Source organism: Aspergillus homomorphus (genome assembly GCF_003184865.1).
Source record: "Aspergillus homomorphus CBS 101889 unplaced genomic scaffold BO97scaffold_32, whole genome shotgun sequence".
In the NCBI taxonomy this organism is placed as follows: Eukaryota; Fungi; Ascomycota; class Eurotiomycetes; order Eurotiales; family Aspergillaceae; genus Aspergillus; species Aspergillus homomorphus.
This window is the reverse complement of record NW_020291918.1, coordinates 261,546-286,077: the sequence shown is the minus strand read 5'-3', so window position 1 is coordinate 286,077 and position 24,532 is coordinate 261,546. Positions and strand designations below refer to the sequence as shown.

The 24,532-nt window shown below is 49.7% G+C and overlaps 9 protein-coding genes across 9 annotated transcripts; 3 read left to right on the top strand and 6 right to left on the bottom strand.

The window, feature by feature from the left end:
* Positions 1 to 625: 625 nt before the first annotated feature.
* BO97DRAFT_148595 (uncharacterized protein) lies at positions 626 to 1,355 on the bottom strand. The gene has a single exon (XM_025690155.1). The coding sequence runs from the start codon at positions 1,218 to 1,220 to the stop codon at positions 801 to 803; it is 420 nt and encodes a 139-aa protein (XP_025549253.1). The 5' UTR covers positions 1,221 to 1,355; the 3' UTR covers positions 626 to 800.
* Positions 1,356 to 3,027: 1,672 nt separating this feature from the next.
* On the bottom strand, positions 3,028 to 4,649 carry BO97DRAFT_436390 (serine/threonine protein kinase SAT4; the record flags this gene model as incomplete). The annotated part of the gene is made up of 2 exons (XM_025697783.1): positions 3,028 to 3,159; positions 3,219 to 4,649. The coding sequence occupies 2 exons, from the start codon at positions 4,647 to 4,649 to the stop codon at positions 3,028 to 3,030; spliced, it is 1,563 nt and encodes a 520-aa protein (XP_025549252.1).
* A 5,803-nt stretch (positions 4,650 to 10,452) lies between these two features.
* Positions 10,453 to 11,639, top strand: BO97DRAFT_148475 (uncharacterized protein). Its single transcript, XM_025690154.1, has 3 exons — positions 10,453 to 10,543; positions 10,622 to 11,076; positions 11,169 to 11,639. The coding sequence occupies exons 2-3, from the start codon at positions 10,831 to 10,833 to the stop codon at positions 11,457 to 11,459; spliced, it is 537 nt and encodes a 178-aa protein (XP_025549251.1). The 5' UTR covers positions 10,453 to 10,543; positions 10,622 to 10,830; the 3' UTR covers positions 11,460 to 11,639.
* A 1,298-nt stretch (positions 11,640 to 12,937) lies between these two features.
* On the top strand, positions 12,938 to 13,358 carry BO97DRAFT_325240 (uncharacterized protein; the record flags this gene model as incomplete). Its single annotated transcript, XM_025691305.1, has 2 exons — positions 12,938 to 13,139; positions 13,201 to 13,358. Coding segments are annotated over 2 exons (360 nt in total), but the record flags the coding sequence as incomplete, so codon positions are not given.
* A 568-nt stretch (positions 13,359 to 13,926) lies between these two features.
* BO97DRAFT_426870 (TRAPP subunit BET5) lies at positions 13,927 to 14,693 on the bottom strand (the record flags this gene model as incomplete). The annotated part of the gene is made up of 5 exons (XM_025697164.1): positions 13,927 to 13,944; positions 13,992 to 14,080; positions 14,150 to 14,295; positions 14,367 to 14,583; positions 14,657 to 14,693. 5 exons carry the CDS (start codon positions 14,691 to 14,693, stop codon positions 13,927 to 13,929), a joined length of 507 nt encoding a protein of 168 aa, XP_025549249.1.
* Positions 14,694 to 15,171: 478 nt separating this feature from the next.
* On the top strand, positions 15,172 to 18,524 carry BO97DRAFT_373417 (putative calcium/calmodulin dependent protein kinase). Its single transcript, XM_025692905.1, has 6 exons — positions 15,172 to 15,605; positions 15,705 to 15,774; positions 15,877 to 16,026; positions 16,115 to 16,918; positions 16,978 to 17,115; positions 17,183 to 18,524. The coding sequence occupies exons 1-6, from the start codon at positions 15,517 to 15,519 to the stop codon at positions 18,290 to 18,292; spliced, it is 2,361 nt and encodes a 786-aa protein (XP_025549248.1). The 5' UTR covers positions 15,172 to 15,516; the 3' UTR covers positions 18,293 to 18,524.
* Positions 18,525 to 18,788: 264 nt separating this feature from the next.
* On the bottom strand, positions 18,789 to 20,854 carry BO97DRAFT_148242 (putative AT DNA binding protein). Its single transcript, XM_025690152.1, has 3 exons — positions 20,454 to 20,854; positions 20,213 to 20,327; positions 18,789 to 20,094 (listed from the first exon to the last, which is right to left on the bottom strand). The coding sequence occupies exons 1-3, from the start codon at positions 20,493 to 20,495 to the stop codon at positions 19,226 to 19,228; spliced, it is 1,026 nt and encodes a 341-aa protein (XP_025549247.1). The 5' UTR covers positions 20,496 to 20,854; the 3' UTR covers positions 18,789 to 19,225.
* An 813-nt stretch (positions 20,855 to 21,667) lies between these two features.
* On the bottom strand, positions 21,668 to 22,310 carry BO97DRAFT_148240 (uncharacterized protein). Its single transcript, XM_025690151.1, has one exon. The coding sequence runs from the start codon at positions 22,128 to 22,130 to the stop codon at positions 21,723 to 21,725; it is 408 nt and encodes a 135-aa protein (XP_025549246.1). The 5' UTR covers positions 22,131 to 22,310; the 3' UTR covers positions 21,668 to 21,722.
* On the bottom strand, positions 22,311 to 23,123 carry BO97DRAFT_148239 (uncharacterized protein). Its single transcript, XM_025690150.1, has 2 exons — positions 22,949 to 23,123; positions 22,311 to 22,870 (listed from the first exon to the last, which is right to left on the bottom strand). Exons 1-2 carry the CDS (start codon positions 23,019 to 23,021, stop codon positions 22,491 to 22,493), a joined length of 453 nt encoding a protein of 150 aa, XP_025549245.1. The 5' UTR covers positions 23,022 to 23,123; the 3' UTR covers positions 22,311 to 22,490.
* Between the last annotated feature and the right edge of the window lie 1,409 nt (positions 23,124 to 24,532).

Below are 24,532 nucleotides of genomic sequence, written 5' to 3'. Positions count from 1 at the left end.
GAAATAATAATAATTAAAACTTGGACTGTGCTATTCAACTGAGGAAAATTGGAGGGAGTGATGTCAGTCAGTCACTAATCAGTCACTACGTCCCTCCCGATCAGATCATAACATGTCTAACTACTCGTACAACACTGATTGAACCAATTCCGACCTTCCAGATTGTTCAGAAGTGATATGCATACATCCGAGTTTCAAATTTGGTTGGGTTCGAAGAAATACTCGTCGGGTCACACAAACATACCCCGAATTGTAAGGGGAATAAGTTGGAAGTCTAGGCCATTTTCCTCCGGGCTATCAGATCAGACATAACTCCCCGATCCAGAATCCTCTGTGGCTCTGTACCCCGGATTCTCCTGGGGCTGCCGTTCTCTTGCAAGCAAGCAGATTCGTAGGGGGGCCCCTGTAGCAAAAGAAAAACAAGACCTTTCATATCACATTTGGGTTCCATGAAGGATCGATAAGCACGCCCACCTGTCCTTGAAAGGAGAGGACTGAGAATGGATCATATATCAAGTCCTCTGCTGGAGAGCTTGAGGGACAAGTCAAATCAGCCAGCCCACCATGCAGCGAATTATGCCAGGAAGTCAGGAAGTCAGTCGAGTGACCTTGATCATGATCGAGCCCTTCGCGTACGGTATGTACACCGGTACATACTGTATATAACTGTATACCAGATTGCAGAAAGGCCGCTCCCTTGCCAAGAGTCCACTGATCGGACTCTTGGCCATATTAGATTAGCGACTCGAGCAGGCACTGGATGACTTGACTTCTTCTGGTGCTGGCCTTGCTCCACTCGGCTAGCTTTTCAGCCTTTCAGCGGGTGACGGGTCCTCAGGTTTACAATCGAACCATAGGGATGCGATGCAACGACCGTGAGGAAAGAGGTTTGCCTCTTCGCCAAGAGGAAAGAAATGGTGCTGCCTGAGCGGAGGTTCATCCGGACGACTCCATCTGCATAGGGCTGGCTGCAGTGCCAAGCTTGACATTTTCCCAACGGAATCAGACCCTGACATCAAGAAGGGAGGAACGGAGCAAAACAACGAGAAGAAGGCAGAGAAGATCAATCTAGCGGCCGATAATGGCCTAGACAATGAGGTACTGTACGACAGTACCTGGTCGGCGATAAAGACCCTAACTGCACCTGTACAGTGCATGCAAACAGGCAGACGAGACCAACGGTGAGCCCGACTTAAACATACGAGTAGAAGAAAAAGCATGCTGAGCTGTCGACCTCCACTTTTTATTATTGTCAGTCACTCAGACAATCAACCGGCCCGCCGAGGGAAACTAATCCTATTGACCCAGAGCTCGAGTTTGGTCTCGGACTGCAGGATGCGCCAAGCAAGCTTGATCTGGCTCATTACCGATAGGCGTATGAGAGTGTGCACGCCCGCCTGCATTGTTTTCCTTGGACTGGGCCAGCCAACAGCCACGACACAACAAGACGATTGACCCTCAATCAACACTCAGACGCAGCCTCTACATGTGATGTACGACCGTCCTATACTAATGACTGGCAGCCAAGACTGGTCTGGTAGGGTCGGGAAATTTCTGGCTGTCCTGCCAGCCTCGACAGCAGTACGGAGAACGCTTCGAGCGTGCATGCATGCAGTACAGAGATGCCAGACCGTAAGATCCATACAGCTTGTGCATATAGGAGTCGGTGATATCTGTGATGTTGATTGGAGGCGGGAGTAAAGCCTTGCGCAGCTGAATTCCCACCCGGTGTCTCGAGGTTTAAGTTGGCTTCTCTTCGTTCTCAATCATAAATGACATCCTATTCGCTATTGAGCACACCGATCTAGTGGAGGTGGAACTACTAACTCGTCGAGAATCCGACCGTTAAACCCATTCTGGTCGCTGCCGAGCTTGAACCGGTTGTTCTTGCTCATCTCTCTGGCCCCTGGCATGGTACTACAGCAGGCAGTGAAAAGGCGACGATCAATCTCGTATCGTCTTAGAAACGGGGCTGGAACACTTCAGGGCGCTCATCGAATGTTCCTACGTAGTGAGGCACTAACAGGCGTCTATGGTAAGAGATGGTTGATTTGAACATAGGAGCGATTATTATATCAAGTCGCGGACAACATGAGGAGCAATAAATACTGCCTTAAATTATAGCCAGCATTCATATGACCAAATGATGAACAAAATTCCTCTGTAAATGATTGATGGACGAGAATCAGACGAGGATAATCTGATTGAAGAACATGCTGCCAGAGGGTATCCCAAAGAAAATAGCGCGCATCCCCCATTCCGGATTCCATATTAATGATACAATGTTTCCGTGACCACTACACTAAGAACGACCGGCAGATAAGCAATTCCTAGTGAAAAGAAACGAGGACAGCTATAGTGAGAAGTGAAAAGCGTTCCGGCCGAACTGCTGGATGTATCCACTCAATGAAAGGTCGATCGTCCAGACAGTTTCGAGGAAACAAATCATCATGAGAAAGAGAAAGATAGAGAAGAGAAGAGAAGTGAAGAGAAGTGAAGAGAAGTGAGCGAGGAGAAGCAAAGTCGAGAGATGTTGTATGTTGCATCAAATATGTTGAAATAGGAAAGGTCTGCATAAAGAAAGGTGGTTGATAGGTCATGACTGTTCGTTGCATTGGCATGGAAACATGAGACCAAACTAAACCCATAAGCTAGTAGGCAAGAGTATAAAGTAGTGGTAAAGACAGAAAACATGCGCCGGTTTGATAGCTTTGAAATCAAAGGGGCCCCCTTCTATGGTATCAGTCGCAAGACAGACCGCAAAAGAAGCAGGCGAAACGAAGAGAAGAATCCGCCCTTAGAACGGCAAAAACACATGAACCACCCGGGTCTATGGTTTTGTTTTTGGCACACGCACACCGAAGAAGAGACAAAATTCCCAACAAGGGATACACAGCCCCGACACAAGACTGAACCCGCCGAGACCATGACTCTGTTGGACTAACCATATTCGATGCTTTGAAGGTAAGTCAGACAGCTTCAGGAAGGTTTCTTGTTCTTTTTTCTTTTCTTTTCTTTTTTTTTTTTTTAAAAACCTTCCTCGCCAGCCTTACACAGCTTAATCTCGCGAACCCATTCGGACTTAAGGACCTGCGAGGCGTTGATTCGGCGAGAAGGATTAGGATCCAGGATAGAGTAGATGACGTTGCGGCAACGAGCCTGCATAGCTACGTGTCAGTCTGCATACCTGCCAAACAGGGATTTCGAGATGTCCTTACCCGATGCAAAGTCTCGATGGGAGCATAACCATCTTCATGTTTGCGACCCTCCAGATACCGCTGATAAAATTCATCTTCGTCCTTGCGGGCGACTCTCCAAAGATGTCGCCCGGTCCGCATGGCCATGTAAATTACGCCAGTCGCCCACAGGTCGACCGCCCTCGGGTCGAATTCCCTCTCAATGTACTCCTCAGGAGCGATGTAAGGGGCCGAGCCACACAGTCCAGCAGTCATGTGTGCCTCTTTTTCCCAAGCCATACGGAAACACTCGCCGTTTCCGAAATCTGTAATCTTGAGGGCTCCATGGGTGGTCAGCAAAAGGTTTTCGGGTTTCAGGTCACGGTGGGCGACGCCCATCTCGTGCATGTATTCGACGCCGCGCATAAGCTGTTTAAAAAAGCAGTCGGCCTCGGCGACTTCCAATTTGCCAGCGGCCAATACCAGTGTGTAGAGGTCACCGCCGGCGCAATACTCCATTACTTCACAGTAGTCTCCTTTGGCGTCCTGCAGGAGATCTAGCGTATGTATAACGTTGGGGTGGCGGAGAGATGAGGAAATGCAGAACTCTGACGTCAACCGTTTCTGGTACTTTTTCGTCGTTTCCTGGGGCCGACGGCGAAACTCTTTGACGGCGTAAAGCTGCTCGACTCTGGAGTCTTTGGGATCTACCTTGTGAGATATGCGGACGATGCCGAAAGCACCCCGACCGACAATCTCCTGACACTTGCCGTATTTGTCGACCAGCGAAGCCGTGGCATTGGGACCACCCTTCTTGTCTGCAGCCAGCTTGTCGCGTTCAGTCTTGAATTGGTCGATCCAAGTCGACATCAAAGACAGTTGCTGTTCCTCGACGTGATCTTCCTTCTTTCTCCCGCCACCCAGCATGTCGCGGAGCAAGTCGGTCAGTTTCTCTTGACGTCGGGCACTCTTCAGGTGATGAAGATGAGTGCCATCCCCGGGTACCTCGAATCGTCTATGGGCAACGGGAGCCTCCTTTTGGTCCTTGCCACTACTGGACTTGGTCTTGCGTTCGTTGTTGTCCTCCCGGGTAGATGTCTGACGGGACGGCGCCCTTGAGGAAGGTTTCGATGGAGGTCTGGACGAAGGTTTGGACTGTTTCGTACTGCCGTTGGAGGATGCTTTAATGCTGTCCGAGCTGCTATCGGAGAAATCGCGATGCGAATCCGACTCCTTAGAAGTCGACTTGCCGGTATTCGAGAACATACGAGAGATGCGGTTGGCCATGGTTGGTTTGGGAGCCTTGACAGGCCCAGGGGAGGTGGGGAGGGCGTCCCCGTTCATGTCGGACAGATTCATGCCCGCGAGAGCACGTGTCACCTGGGGCTCTCCATCTCGGAAGTCGCTAAAGATCTGTGACGTTGCGGCGGAAGAGACTGTGGAAGGTACAGGTGAAATCGATTGTGGAGTCATGTGCGGTAGTATGAAAGTGTATCGATACGGAACAGAAGAGGAGCGAAATTGCCCCCGCGACTAAGAGAGGGAGCAGAAAAGCCTACAGCACGAAGCTGCTGAGGCCTCAAATGACTTTGAGAGAGAATTGAACGTGGAAAGGTAAGCTGGAGAGAAATGGAGGGGAGAGAGGGGGGAGAGCGAGGGTAAAAAAAAGTTGCGGTGGCCCCAGCCGGTGGTGGTGAATGTTGTGGCCTGAGGCGACAATCCTTTTTGTCTCAGGAGGAAGGAAGTGTGACGAAAGTGACTGGCGTGGTAGTTAGTGGTGGTGGTGGTGGGTGGTGGAAATTTGCAAAGTTGCTTAGGTGATTTGTAAAATACCGAAGAAGCAACTGAAACCCCCAAAACTAAGCCACAGGTATGATCAAAGAAGAAAACGATGAACAATAAGAACACCACACATCAATGAATAAAACGAGAAAGCCCCAAATCAAATCAGATCAAAGCAGATCAATCAAAGAATCAATCAATAGAAGAAAGCAAGCAACAAGATTTTGGCCGTTTGTCAATTTGAGATTAGAGGAGGGTACGGGTACGGAAGCAAAGGAGACAAAAATTACCACCCGAGAGGTGTCGCACGCTGTATGAAAAGGAGACAGGATAGTAGACGGAGAGAGGTAGGTAGGAAGAAGAAGGTAGGATAGGAAGGTAGGAAAAAAGTGTGGCTACGGGGGGGCGAGGTTGAAATAGTGAGTATCCGACTATGGAGCAGGTGAAAGGAACCTTAGAGCCTGGAGGTAGCTCACGGTAGGTGAGTACGGTAGGAGGTAAGTAGTAGGGGGGGGGGGGGGGGGGGGAGGGGGGGGGGGGGGGGGGGGGGAAGGTAAGTAACCAGGCCAATCGGTAACACCTCAAAGTAGGCAGGGCAGTAGGTAGGCAAGTAAGTGAGTGAGTGGGCTGGCAGTGAGTGGGCAGTCTGTGGTAGTCTGTGGGTTCTCCCTTTTTCCCTCTTGTTCCTCTCTGTCTAGCATTCACTTTGATTAATTATTTTATTATTATGCGATTGCAATTTGATTTTCTTTTACTTTCTACCTTTTCAGACTGACTATCGAATGACTGACTCACTCACTCATTCTGCCGTAGAGAATATCATTATTATGATTTTACTTGAGACTCCGATCCTCCTTTCTCCGCGCACTTGCATAACTACTTAGGAAACGAGGAACCGCTCTTTGTAACTCAGGTCCAAGGCTAACTACTTCACTCATTAATACAGAGGAGAGAGTGAGAAAGAAAGAAAGAAAGAAAGAAAGAAAGAAAGAAAGAAAGAAAGAAAGAAGAGGGAGGGAGAAAACGATTCCCCGAATTCTCCCATTCGACCTTTACCATCGCGGGCCCGCCTTCAAGTACAGTGCCTAGTTTGTGTTAACTACGAAGTAGTACTACTTCGTAAGTGCCCCCCCGTTCGCAGGGCTTTGGGGGCTTCCTTTGAGTTGAGTCGAGTCTCTTGACCCTCTGAGTTGGCCGCCTTCGTAATGTCACTGTATGGTATCACTGCCGGTCGCAGCCACACTGTTCCTACCAAAGCCCCTCATGCTGTAACCTGTATCCTTCTCGTCATCGTTTCGTATGCCTTTTGTTACCGCGATTGCTGGAAGGGTCAGCAAGCGATGGTCGGTCTGCAACACGAATGATGAATGCATTACGGAGTTGAACCGATGATTATATGTCCGAGTCTCAATCCCTCACCTCCAGTTGACTCGACGCTCTTGCAGTGGGCAGGAACGAGGAAAGAGTCCATCTCATCCTGAGTAAAGAAGCAGAGTACATACAGACTATGCAATGGGCGGACGAGAAGCAAACAGGTTGAGGAGAATATGTATAGTACAGTACTGTACACGTACATACAGTATTGACTATACAGTATCTGTTACAGGAGAACACGGTTGAACGATAGTGATAGTAATGCTCAATACCAAAGTGGCGCGGGCGTTGTCGGCCTCCTTCAACCTTCTTAACTGGGTTAAGGCCGTCGTCGTCCCTTATGCGAGATTTCTCAGCAATCATCAATCATCAATCATCCAAGACTTTGTAGTTTTCTTGCGGAAGATCGCTGGAACTATTTGTCCTCCATCGTCGTACTACTGGGTCTGCTTCCGCGTTCAAATCCATCCGTTGTGGTCAAGACCGCTGCCCACTGCTGCCACTTGTAATGTGATTTCCCGTTGACCCATCGTCATAACGCGCAGCCACTTCGGAGAGAAATCTGTGATGGAGTTCTTTGATTTACCCATCCTCGCTCCCTCATCCTTTCAACCTAGTCGGATGACGTTCAATGTCCGTGATCGGAAAATAAGGTCAACCCTCCACGGTTGGTCTCGCTTGGCCTCGCACATTTCGTAAATGACGTTGATCCGTTAGTTAGTCAGTTACAGGTGGGAATGGGAGATTGTATTAGTCAACCATCAGCTGTCCAAGACTACTTGTAAGTTAGGTTTCGGATCCAAATGCGATGCTGCAGATGTCTGCACAGCCCCAATCTGACCCTCCCATCTAGTAGTCCTAAGTATGAGTATGGAAGTTGATGGCTTGAGGGGTGAGACAACTGAGTGGCTCTAATGAGTCTAATCTAGCTAGAGTGGGTAGATAGAGGCCAGAGGCCAGAGGCCAGAGGACAGAGGTCAGACTCAGGCTCATGCTCCCCCTACTTGGATAGCACTAGACAGCTAGTTCAGTCTATGATGGGAGTAGCTTTGCTGTGTGGCGCTTCGCCCAGAGTGGCAGCGAGCTGACTTGCCGCCCGCGGGCTCTCCTCTCTCCACTCTGGTTTTCATATGAAGTACTTAAGTTAAGTAGCTCCGTTCGATTTTCGAAAATCAGGCTACCCCGTCTGGAAATTGAGGGGTAAATCTGAATGGGGGACAGAAGGGCATCAGAGGGATAGTCGAAGAGAACCCCTCTTCTGCCTTGACATTTGTTTGGATATTCATCTTCCGACTTCGCCTTCTTCTCCCTCGTGTACTGGAAAACCGCCGTCATCAATGTGGCGGCGGCTGCATCCTGAATGTTGAATCTTCCTTCTACTTCTCACCCCTCCATCAGAATCAAATTCGACCATATTGCGCAAATGGCCGTGCACCTGGATGGAATATTTGACTGATGAGGGGTTGAAACTTGCTGATCTACTACAGGCCATGTGGGCGCGGTATGGATGCTCGGGTACATGGAACCATTGACCGCAGCGGCCCCGATATGCTCTATCCTTACAATGCAGCAGCTCGTCTGTTGTGGAACCTTATCGGCATGGACAACAACAATTGCTCGCAAGGTGCCGAATGAGCTTCCTTCACAGTATCCGCAGCAAGACGCATCGGTGGTTCCCTCTTTCTAGGCGCAATCCTTCACGTTGGGGAAGAGGCGAGAGTTGACCTTCCAGAGTCCTTGATTTTCGTGTGCTATCTCAGAAGCCGTGATCAGATCATCTACATCTCAGCCCTCTGATTCGACCAGAGTCTTTTTCGCTACTCAATTGTAGACAACTTTCAAAAAGTATGCACCATTGCTGGCTGCGCAAGGGTCAGCCGATGTCAGGGAAGCAGGATAGAAGGAGGTCGTGAGCGATGGAACCCCCCACCGCTAGCGATGATTGATGAAATCAGACACGGTCTTATTGTAACACCCCCTCTGAAGACAAGCAACGATAGGACGCAGGGTCAAGGAAACCCTCGGACCGTCTGGCGGTCATTGCCTCGCCGAGAATTTTCGTCATTGGCATGCTGGTAAGGAGATAATCATTTGATATAACACAGCTGCTATACTCACTTGGACTTCAGGGCTGGGCGGAAATGACGCGGGACACCTTCAGTTACCCTCGTTTACGGGCATCCCGGCGCCGTCGGCCGGAAAGACAATGAATGGGACAGCGCGGGGAGTAATTGCCTCGGTGCCAGGTGAAGAGATAATCTAAGATAGGTGGAAGGTAGGTGGCTATTGTTATTAAGGTAGGGATCATGATACCAGCCGTGCAGCAGCCAATAAACCATCCATGCCTTCATTTGCGGAGATCCGGCTGATAACCACCACTAATGTGACCCTCAGCCATCTCTCCCGGACTACAGATTAGCACACTCATCTGATCCACTTCATCTATCAACCTGGCCCCTACCCACAAGTCTAACAAAGGCCGGAAAGGCAATGAGAAGGATGAAGACCAGATGAGGGTCCTTGAGACCCAGCCAAGACGACTTGTCATTGATTGTCCAGCTAGGCATGAATGATCGCTCAGCCAAGCTCATCTTGACTGGCCGGTATGTAACGCTTTGACCAGACGGAGTCCGAAAGATATCTTACATCGTAAGTAAGCTGATTGTCGGTCAGTTAACTGATCAATCAGGTTCACTACTCGTAGTTAACTAGTTAGGTAATCTGTTGACTAAGGTAGGGATTATTCACCATTGCTGCTGCTGCTGCTGCTACTGCTACTAAACACTACTGCTACTGCTACTACTCCAGCTGTGTATGTCGGCATAGCTTACCTTAGCGGGACTGAGATCCCTTTGAACGAGGGATTTTCTGCAGCCAATAAGCTGGTCAATTGTCCGACGTCGGGACTGCAACCAACAAAGGTGACGGACCGAGAGCCCCATCACGAAAATCAAAGATCCTTTCCTTGTTGAAGGCACCTACAGTAGTACCACAATTTACGCACCTATTTTGTACTATACTGCCGCCACACATATACCTCATACATAAATTCACATACAACTTCAACCAGACGGACGAGTTGAACAGACAGCAACGTAGGTACAGTACAATATGACTAGCAGCAGCAGCAGCAGCAGCAGCAGCAGCAGCACTTGCAGTCCCGCCAAATGTGGGGATCAACTAACTTGCACCATTCCCTCCTCCTCAAAAGAAATCAGGCCTTGTCTCCATTACTAGTCTCGGAATCTAAACCGTGCTGGACAATGGACAATATGCCAACCCCCAGGCCACATGGTTTTCGTACGGAGGGGATGAAGGGGGTTGAGAACTTGAGGGGGAAATTGGTTTGAATTACTTTGCCATAGTTTGCAATTATTCTTTCGATCTATACACAGTAATCTAGACTACTAATAAACGCATCCCATTTTCGCCCCAGATATCCAAAATCAGTTCTTCAGAGTTCTATACCTGTGCACCCAGATTAGGTAGTGGTTCGTGTACGCTGTGGGATCGGATCGGAGTTTCGACTGCAGATACGCTGCATGTTTGATTTTTTTTTTTGTTTTTCCCTTCGTTTCTTTTCCTTGCTTTTTCCCTTTCCCTCCCCCGTTTCTGCTCGCTTGCTCGCTCACTTGTGCATTTGGGGAATCCGGTCCGGCATGCAGTAGAGGATCGCCTAGTGACGGATGTGAGAGTGAGACTTTTCTCCCGCCGCACCTTAGCTCCAGCACTGCTGCAGCAGGAGTGGTCGATTGTCATTCGGTCTGATCGCCTGCATATTTGCCATATGGGTGTCGTCGTATAAGGGCCTGTCTACCTTGCATCTGAGTGCTTATAGCAGCGTGGTGACAGTCGTTTTTGCAGAGGAGGGAGCGGGCCGTATCGACTCACTTCGGAAGGAGGAGCAGCCGTACTCCGATACGATCCAAGCGACAGATGCTGGTAAGCACAACAATATGAATTGGTTATTACCTTAATACTAATACTAATTAATGTCCCCAAGATAAACCTGGCCACTATCCTGCTGCGCAAGGACCAGGGAGCCTACTTTGATACTGACAACACAATAGGTTGTTTGATGCACATACGGGAATACGAACCTATTTTGACACCTGTTAAGGCAGGTTCGAGTTTAAAAACTTACCGAGGACTGAGCCTATGTAGGCTGCGAGAACCATTGGAAAATTGTCATTTTGAGAGCAATTTCGACTGTATGTACTGTACTTCGGTTCTGAAAATAACCTTTCTGGAGATTAGCACTTTGAGTGAGATTGTTGACCGCTAGTCAGGCAGCCAAGGAGTGCACCTGGGTCATAATGTTGGCGGTGGAATGATCGAATCGGGCCACAGTGAACCGAGGAAAGCTGATGGGCTTTCAATCGACTAAGCTGGATAGATGAAGGTCGACGGAGAGGTGTGTTAATGGATGCGCCTTTTATTTGCACCAGTCAACCTCCTCCGTTCTGGGACTGGGGACAGCAGACAGCAGCCAGCATGAATGATATTACGATACGAGAAATGTCGCAACTGGTCGGATCGGCGCCATCAGCCATGTGGTACTCGTATGATATTGGATGGACCCCCTTTTGTTGTCCTCAACTGTACTTTACACTGGGCTCGGATCGACAAAGTAAGCAGGCCCCTTTCCGACCCCGGATCTCAAAGGGGGCGGAGAGGTGGCGGTATGATACGCCAACCGTTCCATCCTGGCCACGGTGGCACGAAACCTAACGGAACCATCAAAGTAAGCATCTCCGGTAAAGACCTTTCTGGCCAGTGGGGACAGGTATATCAACTCCACGTAGCCGAACCGTCGGGGCTGAAGACAAATTACAGGACGGAATGCCGGGCTCAAGCTTCCTCGCATCCGTTCTGGCTTGCCCGATAGAGATTAAGCTGCTTCTCACCTTCTTCCTTCAAGTGGGACCGGACCGCACGAGCGGGATGCGTAACCCGGAATGGACAGAGTTGACGCAGTCGACGATGATCATATCGCGAAAAGCAGTGCTGCTATGTGGCATGAGTGGTGGTGGTGATGGTGATGGCATAGGAGACGAGACCGAAGCATGGGCCGATATCAGATCAGATGATTGTCGACCGAAGGAAACTCGGTCTGATCTGGTCTGATCTGGTTTGATCATGCGATGATCCACCATTGTTTGTTGCTTGAAGGATTAAGAGATACAAATCAGTCTTTGGTCCGCAAACAGGCGATCCTATGCGAGAAGTGGAAGTTTGCCTTTGGGAGATGGACAACAAATCGATGCCGGGGGGGGGGGGGGGGGGAAGGGTGGGAAAGCGCTTGGAGTCCTCTTCTTCTCCTTCTTCTTCTTCTTCTTTTTTTGCTATCAACCCAAGCAAAACGTCAAAAGGACCGTTTGACCGCTAGATTGTCAATCAGCGACCAGGCTCTTCCTAGCTAGCTGACAGGTCCGTAGGCCCTGAAAGCGTCGCGTCCCTTGTATGATCTTGACAGTTGGTCATCACCGCAACAGCACTGATCACCTGCTGGAGTCGACGCCCAACCCCTTGGCAATTTAATGTGCTGCGCAGCGTCGCCCTCCGGCAAGCTCTTGCTCGGACATTTTCTTTCGCATCAGAAAGAACGAAGGATCATCAGCTGCTCAAACATCGTGTTCGAAAATAGCGACACGAAGGTGATCAAAGGGGGGGGGAGGGGGGTGGTTGCGATCGCGGCTAGCAGCAGCAGCAGCTTAGGTAAGACAAGCCTGAGTGACCGACCGATGGCCAATAAACGCCTTCAAGGCCGACCATGCCTCTAATTTCTATCTATCCGACTCGCTGTAAGGCGCACTGCAGCGACTTGGAGCTCAATGCATCATCAATGATAATGGTGATGCAGGCGCAGTGATGGTCGCTGTCGGGGATGTATGGCGACCAGCCCAGGCCTGTGGCGAATTACCTCAGCTTGACTCAATCCGATGTCATCTTTCCATGTCGTTATCAAGCCGAACCACAATTCAATCGTTTCCAAGTCTGGTTCAGGGATTCATTTCCCTCTGTCGAACTCTTCAGAAGTTGATCAGTCTCTAGTTCTGTGGCTCCTATGTCTTGCTTTTCTGCTACATCATTTGCTTTGGTAACCAAGCGCTAGACAAGGATAAGACACTATCGGATTAGCAGTAGTAGGCATCACACCACTGGAAGACAATGATGATATGTCGACTGAGTATCGTGAGTCTAAGCGGATTTTAGATCCAACTCTTGCTTTCTACTCAGAACTGAGCATCCTGACGTAGAAGACTAAACATTCTAGAAGACATCTAATCCACCCACAGGCCATCCGTTCGCTGGACATTGGTCCCAACCTCCCAATGACATCGTCAAAACCCAATCTGAACTCTAACTCCTTGTGGAACCGTTCGATCGATCTAATGAGTTTCATCAGACATGGCTTGACATCAAGATTGCATCAGAGTTATTGGAATGAAGGTCCATAGACGAGCTTATAAGGCCTCTCAGATTTCTGCAAACCAACATTCTTTCATCTGCATATTCTCTGCTTGATACTCCAAATAACTACCATATCAAATTCTATCCCAAGCCCATATCCTTATTACATAACCCAAAGTTCTAATTCAAAAATGTCGAATCGCTACGAAAGAGAAGCCGAAGACCGTTACGAAGCTGACAACGATACCTCCCCCATCTCGGGTACTGTCTACGATAACTCCTATGCCAACGAGACCCAGTCCGGCTTGATGGGCCAAATCCCCGTGCAGAAGGATGAGGACAACTATGACGACCCCATGCAGCCCCCCTACTCCAACTCGGACCAGCAGCTCGGTAGGTTCTGCCCTGTTCCCGACGATGCGATAATGAGTGGTTAATTAACAATTATGTGCAGCACAGGATGAGAAGGAGGCCATTGACCAGTCCAATATCATGCAGGGCAGCCGCCTGCGTCACGCGAAGCCGTCCACAAGAAACGCCTACAACGAAGGCCCTGATGAGGATGATCTGCCGGACGAGGTCCGTTACGGCAACTCTGGTGTTTCCAGCACCGGTGGCGTGGCTTAAACTATCTCAGATGTGACTTGATGCGCAATGTGGAACGACTCGCTGATGTGTTAATCGTTTCTATGTGATGATTGCTCTCATGTTGTTTTAATATAACTTATGCTCACGAATTGAATTTGGATATGACATGTCTAACCCAATTGACGGCACGCTGTAAGCACGCTGTCAACTTCAACGGTGCCTACGCAGTGGTAGCATATCACGTCACATAAGTTATTGTATTTGAGATGAATAATCTCATGTAGCCATGAAAAATGGTAAAAGCTCTGTCAACCAGTGACAGAATTTGTTGTTGCTAGACGGACTTGTCGGCATATGCATAGCTTATGCCAATCCAGCTACTCCACTGATCTTGGCGGGGGGAGGCGCTGCGTATAATGCGGCTATCAAGCCCCTAGTGGAGAGTTGTAGAGGGGATTGTGGGACATTCTGCGAGGCGCGTCGTAACACCCGCTTGTGCAACTGGTGGCTTCCGGGTCGTCTAAGCCAAGTCGACTTCCGATTTCGAGGGGCGTAAAATCACGGGTTGGAAGGGCATGTACGCATCAAGAGTTCACGACAAGACTCGCGTCTATTCTGTGATTAGATGATACCTCTGTAATTCGCAATAGTACGTACCACAAACTGCTCCAGAGACTCCTCAAAAAGCTCGTTATTGACACCCACACCACCGGGATGTTCAACAGGCGACAACGGATTTTTGACCACTGTCCAAACCCCCATTTGAATCAGTATTGACCCAGACGAGACGTAATCAAGGAACATTCATGGCATACCGTATTCAACGTAAAGATTGATATAGATTTGCTGTAGGGCAATGCGCATACTGGGACTCTTGATATCTGTGAGCATGACGAATTTGATATTGGTGGGCGTTTCGTAATAGTGCAGCTTATATTGGCTCGTCTTATAGGTAACGAAGCTAGACGTGGACACTCGGTCAATCAACACAGTCCCAACCCAAACTTCTTCACTCATGATGGGGGACCTTACTTGTCATCTTCCCCCCCAAGTTTGCGCACCATATTACGTAGCGAAAATACCGTACCGAAGATCAGCTTCGCATCGTCATCGGTTGTCCGCGCGGATTGTCCAAGAAGCGCGGGGGCACTGGTGGCCTGGGCTGAAGCTTCCGAGGTAGGTCGGGAGGATTTACTACCTGGAATCGAGGCTGGGCGAGGGAGCCACCGTCGTTTGTATATACATTCCGCTAGGTGAAGAGTGGAGAGTTAGTCCAGCCTTCTGGGGTATCAAGTCAGGGAAGGCGGAGAAAGGTACCGTACCGTGACGGTCGAAGATGTAGAAGGAATACACCACCATTGCGCCAAAGTATGTAAGTCGATACTGTAGATAGATGGGGTGGAAGGGGCGATATTAGGGCAATTGCTTGAGCAAGTATCAAAAACGGGATAATAGATTGCGGATCAACACGGGGTAGATTGAGAAAGATGGAGGACGAACGGTCAGATTAGAGTCGGGGGACAGTTGGCGATGAGCTCGTGGGCGGTGAGCCGCCGTCGGGGGCCGAGCCGTGGTGTTTATCGATAATAAAAAAGGGAGTAATTACTTTACCTACTTAGTAGTTCTACTCACTAAACTTCAATCATCATTGCTATTTTTACAACTGGATTGACCTATTATAACAACTATACTTGTATGCTGATCAGAATGCATTAACCCTGTCAGGACTATTGTTCCGACACAAGGAACAACTTAAGTAGAGGTATTGCCTAACATCAGCCCTACAGCCTGCAGCTGAGCCGAAACGGCCTTTTCCTCCCCTCAAGGCTCTGTCGATCATTCCTCTCCTTCTCCTAATCACAAAATCCGCTGACTGACTACTTTTGCCTGTTGCTGTGCATCTAATTCGTCTCTGGGTCTAGGGACTGCTGACTTACCTACTCTAGCCCAGACTGACTCTACACTTCTTGAGATTCTCTTTCCCCTCACCGACCGACCAGTACGTTCGTTGTGCTTATCTCCATCCAGCCCGCAATCCCCGGTTTCCCCTCCCCCCCACATTCGCCCTCAGGCAACCATCAATTTCAAACTCCCCTATCACGCCAGTCCAGCAGAGTTTCGATCAAGCTTTTACCAGGCGCGGACGGTCTCTCCGTCGTGATTGCCCCGTCTCCTACTTCCAATGGATCACGAAACTACTGAGCTGATCCAACGGGATGTCGCTCCCAGCGATCGACCTCCGTTGTCACAACCTTGGCCCTTTCGTTCTGCGTAGGTACACCTGTCACAGTGTTCGGCTCCTGCATTCCACTTTTTCTGCATTTTCGAAAGTATTCCATAGGCCAAGATCTGATCGTACACAATACTTAGGTCAACGCCAGTGTATGGCAGCCCGCAGAGACACCACCGTCGGAATCCCATTGTCCGACGGCCTGTCAAGGTAGCGCATTCCAGAGTTCCAGTTCCCCTAAATTTTACCTGGGAATGTGCAATTATTATCAGCTTCTCGACACGCAAGAGCTGATTGTCCCGTCACGAACAGGAAACGCTCGATGCGCGCTCAGAGTACACGACCAGCCAAGATGATGGAACCGCCGAACACCGAATCAATCAATACGTGATCAAGCAGGAGATTGGTAGGGGCTCTTTTGGGGCGGTGCACCTTGCGGTTGATCAGTTCGGAAATGAATATGTACGGACATCGCTCTTCTCTGGCTCAAACCAACGGCATATGCATGCAAACATGCAAACGAACGCAAGTGCTCGCGTGACTAACCCAGGTAATTGGACAGGCCGTGAAAGAATTCTCAAAGGCTCGTCTGAGAAGACGGGCCCAGTCTCATCTGTTGCGAAGACCGCGAGGTCCAAAGCGCCTCTCGGATGGCTTCAACTCCCCGTTGCATCGCCACTCTGCAGGTGTGGATGATCATAAAGAGAATGCACTCTACCTAATCAAGGAGGAAATTGCAATCATGAAAAAATTGAACCATAACAACCTCGTCTCATTGATAGAGGTTTTGGATGATCCTACAGAGGATTCCCTATATATGGTTATGGAGATGTGCAAGAAAGGCGTGGTCATGAAGGTTAGCCTCGAAGAAAGAGCCGATCCGTATGAAGATGCTCTCTGTCGCTGCTGGTTCCGTGATTTGATCCTGGGAATTGAGTATCTCCATGCTCAGGGCATCGTACATCGAGACATCAAACCAGACAATTGCCTAGTGACAAACGACGACGTCATCAAGATCGTCGATTTCGGCGTGTCCGAAATGTTTGAAAAGGATTCGAACATGTACACGGCTAAGTCCGCTGGTTCTCCTGCCTTCCTTCCTCCAGAACTATGCGTCGTCAAGCACGGTGATGTGTCAGGGAAAGCGGCAGATATTTGGTCTATGGGCGTCACGCTGTACTGTCTGCGCTACGGAAAACTGCCTTTCGAGAAACAAAGTATTTTCGAACTCTACGAAGCGATCAAGAACGATGCAGTTGTGTGTGAAGGAGAGACCGATGACAACTTCCGAGATCTTATCTCACGAATTCTAGAGAAGGATCCAGCGAAACGGATCCAGATGCATGAGTTACGAGTAAGTCGAAGACGGGGTATTTTCTATGAGGAAGCATGCGCTTATACAAAGAGCTACAGGAGCATCCTTGGGTAACACAGGGTGGATTGGATCCTCTTCTACCCGAGAGTGAGAACACGGCGGAAATAGTCGATCTTCCGACCGAGGAGGAGATGAACTCAGCTATTACCAAGACTATCGGTCACGTCATGGCTGTGGTAAGTCCCGAAATCGTTCAATTTTCTCTGGCTTCCAGCAGTATCAGAATCTTCTAACGCAGCATAGATTAAAGCCGTGAAGCACTTCAAAAGGCTCATCGATCCAGCAAAGGCCGATCCTCCAATGCAAAGTATTCTCGGTCAGGAGTACGAGACGCATTTCGTGGAGCCGCCAATGGAGATGGAACCAGAAGAAAGCTTTTCGACTGGTCACATGGGCACGAATAACAAAGCTCAGAGTTTGAACTCATACAACAAGGCAGCTTGGGAGCAGAGTTATGCGTTGAAAGGATATCAGCGTCGGCCTGAAGAATTGTCCCATTGCCAGTCGTCAGATACCGGCGGTCTAGCCAGTACTCACGTGCCCACGACCAGCAGCTTTGACAGGATCAATACAAGATCTGAGCCAGAGAGAAAGGAATCGGGGTCTATACACAGTATCACTGTTGGAGGAGGATCTATCGACGACGTGCAACACACCTCAACGCCCCAATCGCCGTCGCCTTTGATCCCGCTATCCCGAGCAAGCTCAGCAACAACAAAGCGCAGCGCTGAAGGGACACGCGGGCATGCACGCGATCCTCTTGACGAAGAATTCCCGTTCCTTTTCATCGGGCCATCGACGTATACTGGCTCCCCCTCAGACGAAGAGCGAGACGGTGGAGCTGTCGGCTCCATCTCCGAGGGACCAGGGAACATGGTAACTGAGGAGCCAGTTGGTATGGATACCAACATGGAAACTGACATGGACGCCAACACAGCCTATCCGATTGTGAGCGAGTCCCCCGGCGCCGCGGAGTTCGATATCTACGAGACCGCATACCGTCACGAGATTGAGCGGATCCGGGCACAGAGTCTTCCTCGTCAGGGCAGCGAACCCAAGGTGTATCTGACCCGTCGCGTGGAAGGGAAAGACGACGTGATGAAGCTGGTAGGCGAAAATGCCACCAAATTGGGGCCAATGTTTGGTGCGAAGAGAACATCCGGCTCTGGCTTGGCGTCCGCTGTTAGTGCAATCAGACTGCAACTGGAACAGCAGGGAAAATTGAAGTCTGCGACTGTACCAACCTCGGCTACTACAACTGGTGTCACGGCTACAGAAGCACTTCACCCTGGACGCTCTTCGTCTCATTTACGAGATATCCTTGACCGAGTCAGAAAAAGTTCGGAGCCATGAAAGAATGGCGAGCAGGGTTTCGTCGGTAGTGCACTGTGGCTAGTAATAAAGATATTTGGATCGTATGGCCTTATACGCGTGGGCCTGATTTGCATCTCGTCAACACTTCTGGTCTTGTTGCTTAGGTCTGTGCCCTTTCTTTTTGCACGTTAGCGCTGCAAAAATCATGAATTCATGAATCGGGTTCAATGCTGTACTTAAACATAACACTATGCATAAATTAGTATTATACAGACAAGTATTGACATAGAAAGAGTGCGCAGCAGTTTCGCGCAGAAGGAAATTCGTCCATGATAAGGCATAGCTAAATTGTTGATAGGAAGGTAGGTCAAGGGCTCATGACTTGCAGGCCCGCGACAGGGGAGCCTGCATTGCCATATTCATATTATTCATAAAATCCTTGACAATGGAGTTGTTCAGGGCATGATACAAAGAGTCTCTCCAAACGAAATCGTGATATGTCATCGATGCGTACGGGTAGAAATGCTTGTCGAAGGACTATTGTCCTGGATCATCTCAAACTCGGACACATGTCTCCAGATGAATTTTTGAAAGGCGCACCATTGACATTTTGACACACTTGGGCCAGTCGATTGGATGCTTCGGCTCGAACGTAATCAGCAGAAGACGAAGAATTGAATCGTTAAAGGGGAAGAACGCATAAGTATATCGTTGTGCTTGCGTGTTTTAAATGAGAGCAAGTACCGTGATTGGTAGAATGACGAGGCGTGGAACGAAAATCGTATGTAGGTGGAATGACGTATACGTGGGCATGTGCATTGGTCATAGTTAGGTTGTCGTTACGACTGGTTCAATTTGCTTCACGACAACGAGTTCGAATTTATGCAATTATCTTCGGTGAATAACACGGAATCATTAATCGTAAGTCGATGCTTTCTGAGATGATGTCGTTGTAATCTCCACGATCGTATATTATTCAGGTCGATTTTCTGCTGGCCTGTCTATCAATAAGTCTGAAACCGACGCATGCGCCTCTTCTGGGCGCCTGGCGAGAGGGTGAACAAGGCTCCTTCGATTGCTTCCCACGAATGATGTCCTATCAGGCAGAAGGGGTTCAAATGGCCGGTCTCCCGTCTCCCTTCTCAGAATTGTGTCCCCGTGTCCTAGTTGTAGCGCTTGTGGCGATGGCAGCGTCTGCCTCATTTCAGGAGGGCGCGGTAATTCTCTCATTGGAGGTACCAACTCCTGGTTAGGCATTGGTTGCAGCCGCGTTTCACTGATCGGTCCTCCCAGCGACAATGGTCGCCTTGGTGGTATGGGATAGTGTAGCTCGGGTTGGGATGGGTTTGACGGTCGGCCAATAGTCTGAGGACCGAGTGAAGGTGGACCAGGTCCTACTTCAGCAGGACTAGTCGGTGCGGAAGGCAATTTCACTTTATTCGAGACAGAACGCCTTGGAGGAGGATAGGTTTCGCCGCGAGCCTCAGCGGCTGCCTTGCGTCGCTCTGATTCAGCCTTGCTTGGGCGACCTCGTTTCCGTGGGGGTTCGCCTCTAACAGTGATGTTCTCTGAGCTAGGAGACAAGAGGGCCGAGGCACCACTTTCGCTACTGTAAGACGCCGTACTGATTGCAGGGCGGGGCTGGATTGCACGGTGGGGACGGATTCCTTTATCTAAGGGAAACAAAGGTCGTTTACGCAAAGCACCGGCGTCCAAGGGCGCTGTTGCCGGCGGGGCAGAGTCATGGGCATGAGGCACCGGTCCACGGCCAGGATTGACTGTCAACTGGAAGTGTTGGCACATGTTGTAAAAAGCCATTTGACAAGAGTTGAGTGAGCGGCCTAGGTCAATTGGTTAGTGAATAAACATAAATCCACAAGGCATTCCTAGCCTGGTGTGGCTGGCACACGAGCCCCCGAAAGGCACTCCCCGAGACGTAAAATATTGGGAGTTCAGTACCTGGAGGTAGGGGTATATCCGCCCAGCTTGGCGTGATACCAAAATCCCTGATGATCTTTACTAAGTGACTAGAGGGTACTCTTGCCTTCTTCAAGATCTCAGTAAGTAGCATGTACTAGAGACCACCATCAGCCTTCAGCCCAGCAAGTGACAAGAGCATGCATCGCAACATCTGTGCTCAATCCGACCATAACCTCGAAGCCAATCAAATGACAAATCAGAAGAAGCGGCAGCTACGTACCTTCTCCTCCTCGTTCCATAGCCTCTCTGCTGAATTCGACATATCAGTAGACCATGGAAGCAGGACAGACGCGGCCTCTCTTCTAGAACCAACCGAAATGGCTGCTGACTTATGTGAGAGATCGAGATTCAATGCGTGATAGCGCAGAGTGTTGAAAGTGACGCGTCTCGCGACTTTAGAGGCCAAACAGTACAAAACAGTTCGAAAGCTTATCAGGACCAAGGTGCAAATTGCGGCGAAGCTTGACCTGAAATTGCTCGGAACCCACCAGGAAACAGATTTCAGCAGGGAGGGGGGGAGGAGAAGAGGATTAACGAGTACAACAAAATCAGAAAGAGCCTCCCAAACGAAACGATGCGTCTACAGCAGAAGCACCACGTGGGGTGCTCAGAAGGAATCGTGAAAGTGGGTTGGCGACACCGCAACCGGAGACAAAGGAAAGGACGACAACGCAACTAACAACAGTCAGAAAACGAGGGAAAGGGTAAAGGGCCGATGTGCAGAGAATGGATCGTAGACATTGAAGGTCAAGCGAACGGTTACTTCATGTAACGGACGCATAAGATACGTGAAGCTGGAAAAACGAAGGTCATGAGGCAAGTTAGGACGTCGTTGAGATGCAATCCCAGGCGAGCAGAGTGTCGAAGCACCAGAATGGAAAAAGAACGGTGACCTAAAATTCCACGATTTACTACCACGCCGGGCGAAGGCTCGAGAAAACAATACCCTTCAAAGAGCTGAGAGAAAGTAAGGAACCGCAAATGGAATCAAGCAAACGATCGGACACGAGTGGATCGGGGCCCTCCCCGGGAGAGAGATATCAGATGTCGTGGTTGAAGATCGCGCAAGAATGTCTGGAACGAGCAATTTCAACGGTGCATAATCGGCACCACCACAGATGGAAAAAGGAAAAGAATGCAAGAAAGGGAAGGGAAGAAAGAGGAGAAGCTGGACCAGTCGTCGAGTCGCACCGAATTATCCAGGGACTTTTTCTGGCCAAACGGACTTTTTTATCTTCGGAACCGCGCAGGACAGTACTGCAGCTGCCACAATTATGTGGCCAAGAGCGAGAGGGAAGCTGCAGGGACTCCTTTCCGGGATGCTCACTGTCCGTCAACCGAAGACGATCGTTCAAAAACAATACAGAGGAACCACGATGAGCCAGAACTCAAGTCAGACCGAATCAACGACGGCGGGACCAACCTGTCTGAAGTGGGATTAGACCGGGCCCTACCGAGACTAGGATAGTGTTTCGAAGAACCGATGGTTTCAAGTAATCTCAGGTGTCCAACCTCTGACGACGAAACAGGAATGGAAGGAATCAAACAGCACCTCACTAGAGAGGGGCTGCATTAGCCCTGGGCGGCCCGCGAGAGGACGAAAAAGACCAGGAGAGGCACGAAAGAGCATGAGGAGAGAGCTAAGGATGCAGGTAGCTGGGACACCATGGGAACCTGGCCGGGTGAGAGTGTAGGGGGCACAAGACCTAGCCCGACTCGGCGTGAAGAAGTAATGCGACAACAGTCTGCGGCTACTGCTGTACGCCCTGACTACGGGATGGGACCAAAGTTTAAAGCCCCGTCTGTGTCTTGACTCTCGACTGTTTACCGTGGAAATAGCTGAGGGTTGATAGGTGTGAAGAAAGGTTGAGCCATGACCGTGGTGGAAGCTTGCCATTTCTAGACCAGAGGCTCAGTCAACCTCTGGGGTGGGGAGACACCTCTTTCATAGGATGGAGTATGGCTTCCATAATGTGAACGATAAGCGAATTACCATGGACGCGGCCAGACGCACCGACGGGCTGGGTCAGTCGACCGAAACAGAGAAAGTACTCCGAACAACATAAATGGACCTGTGAAGAGAAAGCGAAAGTTTCCATCAAGACAATGTCCACGTCGAAGGATCAGAAAAGAATACGTTGGGCGATACATCACGGTCCCCCGGCCAGTTCTAAGAGTCCGGTTACTGCAACCCGTCTGTGTGTTGAGTTGCTGAAGTACGGTTACAGCAGACGCAAAAGACGTGCACTGGTCCTATTCACGATAGCGGAAATGCACACCGCAATGACCGGCAGAAAATGCATAGCAGCGGAGGTGGTTGATAACCGCAAGGTGGGGTGAAATGCTCCGCATTAGGCGTAGACGCGAAGCGACTTGGAAAATCCTGGAGGCTGGGAAAGTAGATGGGTCGATGGGTCCCGTTAGTGCAGAAGGCAATGGAACGGAGACTGCAAGGATATTCCGAAACGGCCAGACTGGAACGGGGCATTATTTGGCTGTCTCCGTCTTCTGCTCTCCTCCCTTCAGACAGCATAGGTAGTGATTTTGATCCGGACAGTCTGCCAAACTTAGTCAAAGCAACCATACGTGTACTGTACGGGCTATGGTGAATATGAACGATTGGACGAGCGAGGCTGACTATACTGATCACTGGTACTTTAGAAAGGCACGGCAAAGGCAGAAATCAAATGAAGGGAAGTGAGTAGACAGAAGTACTCATGTAATCGAATTGTACCGGTACTCCGCTGTAAATAGCCAAGGGCTTCCCGGTAGGAGGCGTAACTGTCATAGTATAATAGCGACAACATTAGACCGAAGGTCGGGGAAGAGGGAGGAGAAGGGGGGAGGGGGGGGTTGGTGTTGAGTCTTCCCGTTGTCACTGCTGGTTTCATATCTAAAAAGTCTGTCATCCCGTCCAATAAATTTCGGACAGGGACGTGCAGGGACGAAATCCAGCAGAACAATGTACTGTAAAGCAAATTGGCGGGAATCCTCAACCACAGGGCCTTCGAAGCATGCCGGCGCGCTTGTGGGCTGCAGGTAGTATAGTCGTACTATTACTACTACACTCGTACATCGACGGCGTGTCTTGAGAGCGAACCGGCCAATCTTGCCACTGACTGTTATTTGACGGGTCAATTATGGCCGGTTGGGCCAGACGAACAGCAGGTAATATTAGCAGGTATAGACTGTGAATTGAAAGCAAGAATGGTCTGCGCTCTGCACCGTAACGTCTGATCGAGGCCGGACAATGGTCCATGCACGAGAATCATGCACGAAGGGGGAGCAAGGCCCCGCCAACTTGAATCAACCGTTCAAACTGTAGTCTGCTTATAGCTCTGCGTGGCGTTGGAATTGGGTCACCGACGTTCGGCCCCCTAAATCAACATCTCAATTCATTCAAGCACATATATCACGATGATGGAAGGGCAAGGCCTGTTCCATTTGGTAGAAGTCAAATTGAAGTTAAGTTCAAGGAGTCCGGGGTGGATGAGGCCATAATAGGGGGGGAAAGGGAGAGAGAGTGAGTGGGTGGAAGGAGAACTCAAGAGGGAAAGGATGAACAAAGAGGCAGGTGGGAAGGGGAAGACCAGTCGGGGAAGCCACGGGAACCTGTACCGCAATCAAGTACTACGTACGGAGTACTAGAAGTGAGTTACGGTACCCGCCATGAAGGTACCGCTCGTCTTTGTTGACGGGTGGAAAACCGTGGCAGCCCCACCTCTCAGGTACCCGTTGCGCTTGTACCGGAGAAAATCCAATCCAGACGCACGAGAAAGATTCCCATGGGCTGAGGGTTCACATCAACGCACATTATCCTTTTCTAAAATGATAGATGGTCCCTCAAAGGGATGGAAGGGCTCTTTGCTATGTTTCAAGATGGATGGTCCTGGTCTCTTCCTTGACATGGTCTTTATCACATGTATAGTAACCTGGTGAAGGCAGACTTCAAGCTTACTACTGAGTAGACAGACTAGTTAGTTAGTTATCCTGCTTACTTACTGTATTACATACTACTGCGTACTAAAATTCTAACTATGGAGTATTGACTCGGCACTAAGGGCTTGATGGGGGTCAATGGGATGGGAATTGGGATGAGGGTCGGAAGTTGGAACTCCAGACCTAGCCAGCTCAAGGTATTGATCATTGGAATAATACTAGTCTATCATTCCGCTGTATGATTCGAATGTAGACTATTGGAACGAACGTAGTATTCTGCATGATCGGGAGTAGTAGTGTTGATACAGATTATTTTACCTGCATAAGGCATATGCTCTGGGAAATCAACCTCTAGGGCTG

Coding starts and splice junctions, on each gene's coding strand:
- BO97DRAFT_148595 (XM_025690155.1), bottom strand. CDS start 1,220: ATGCTTTTTCTTCTACTCGTATGTTTAAGTCGGGCTCACCGTTGGTCT.
- BO97DRAFT_148475 (XM_025690154.1), top strand. CDS start 10,831: ATGATATTACGATACGAGAAATGTCGCAACTGGTCGGATCGGCGCCAT. Junction 11,077..11,168: donor AACCTAACGGAACCATCAAA/GTAAGCATCTCC, acceptor GACAAATTACAG/GACGGAATGCCGGGCTCAAG.
- BO97DRAFT_373417 (XM_025692905.1), top strand. CDS start 15,517: ATGGATCACGAAACTACTGAGCTGATCCAACGGGATGTCGCTCCCAGC. Junction 15,606..15,704: donor CCTTGGCCCTTTCGTTCTGC/GTAGGTACACCT, acceptor CACAATACTTAG/GTCAACGCCAGTGTATGGCA. Junction 15,775..15,876: donor TTGTCCGACGGCCTGTCAAG/GTAGCGCATTCC, acceptor CGTCACGAACAG/GAAACGCTCGATGCGCGCTC.
- BO97DRAFT_148242 (XM_025690152.1), bottom strand. CDS start 20,495: ATGTCGAATTCAGCAGAGAGGCTATGGAACGAGGAGGAGAAG. Junction 20,328..20,453: donor TATGGAACGAGGAGGAGAAG/GTACGTAGCTGC, acceptor GGTGGTCTCTAG/TACATGCTACTTACTGAGAT. Junction 20,095..20,212: donor GGATATACCCCTACCTCCAG/GTACTGAACTCC, acceptor CAATTGACCTAG/GCCGCTCACTCAACTCTTGT.
- BO97DRAFT_148240 (XM_025690151.1), bottom strand. CDS start 22,130: ATGGCAAGCTTCCACCACGGTCATGGCTCAACCTTTCTTCACACCTAT.
- BO97DRAFT_148239 (XM_025690150.1), bottom strand. CDS start 23,021: ATGACAGTTACGCCTCCTACCGGGAAGCCCTTGGCTATTTACAGCGGA. Junction 22,871..22,948: donor GGTACAATTCGATTACATGA/GTACTTCTGTCT, acceptor TGATCAGTATAG/TCAGCCTCGCTCGTCCAATC.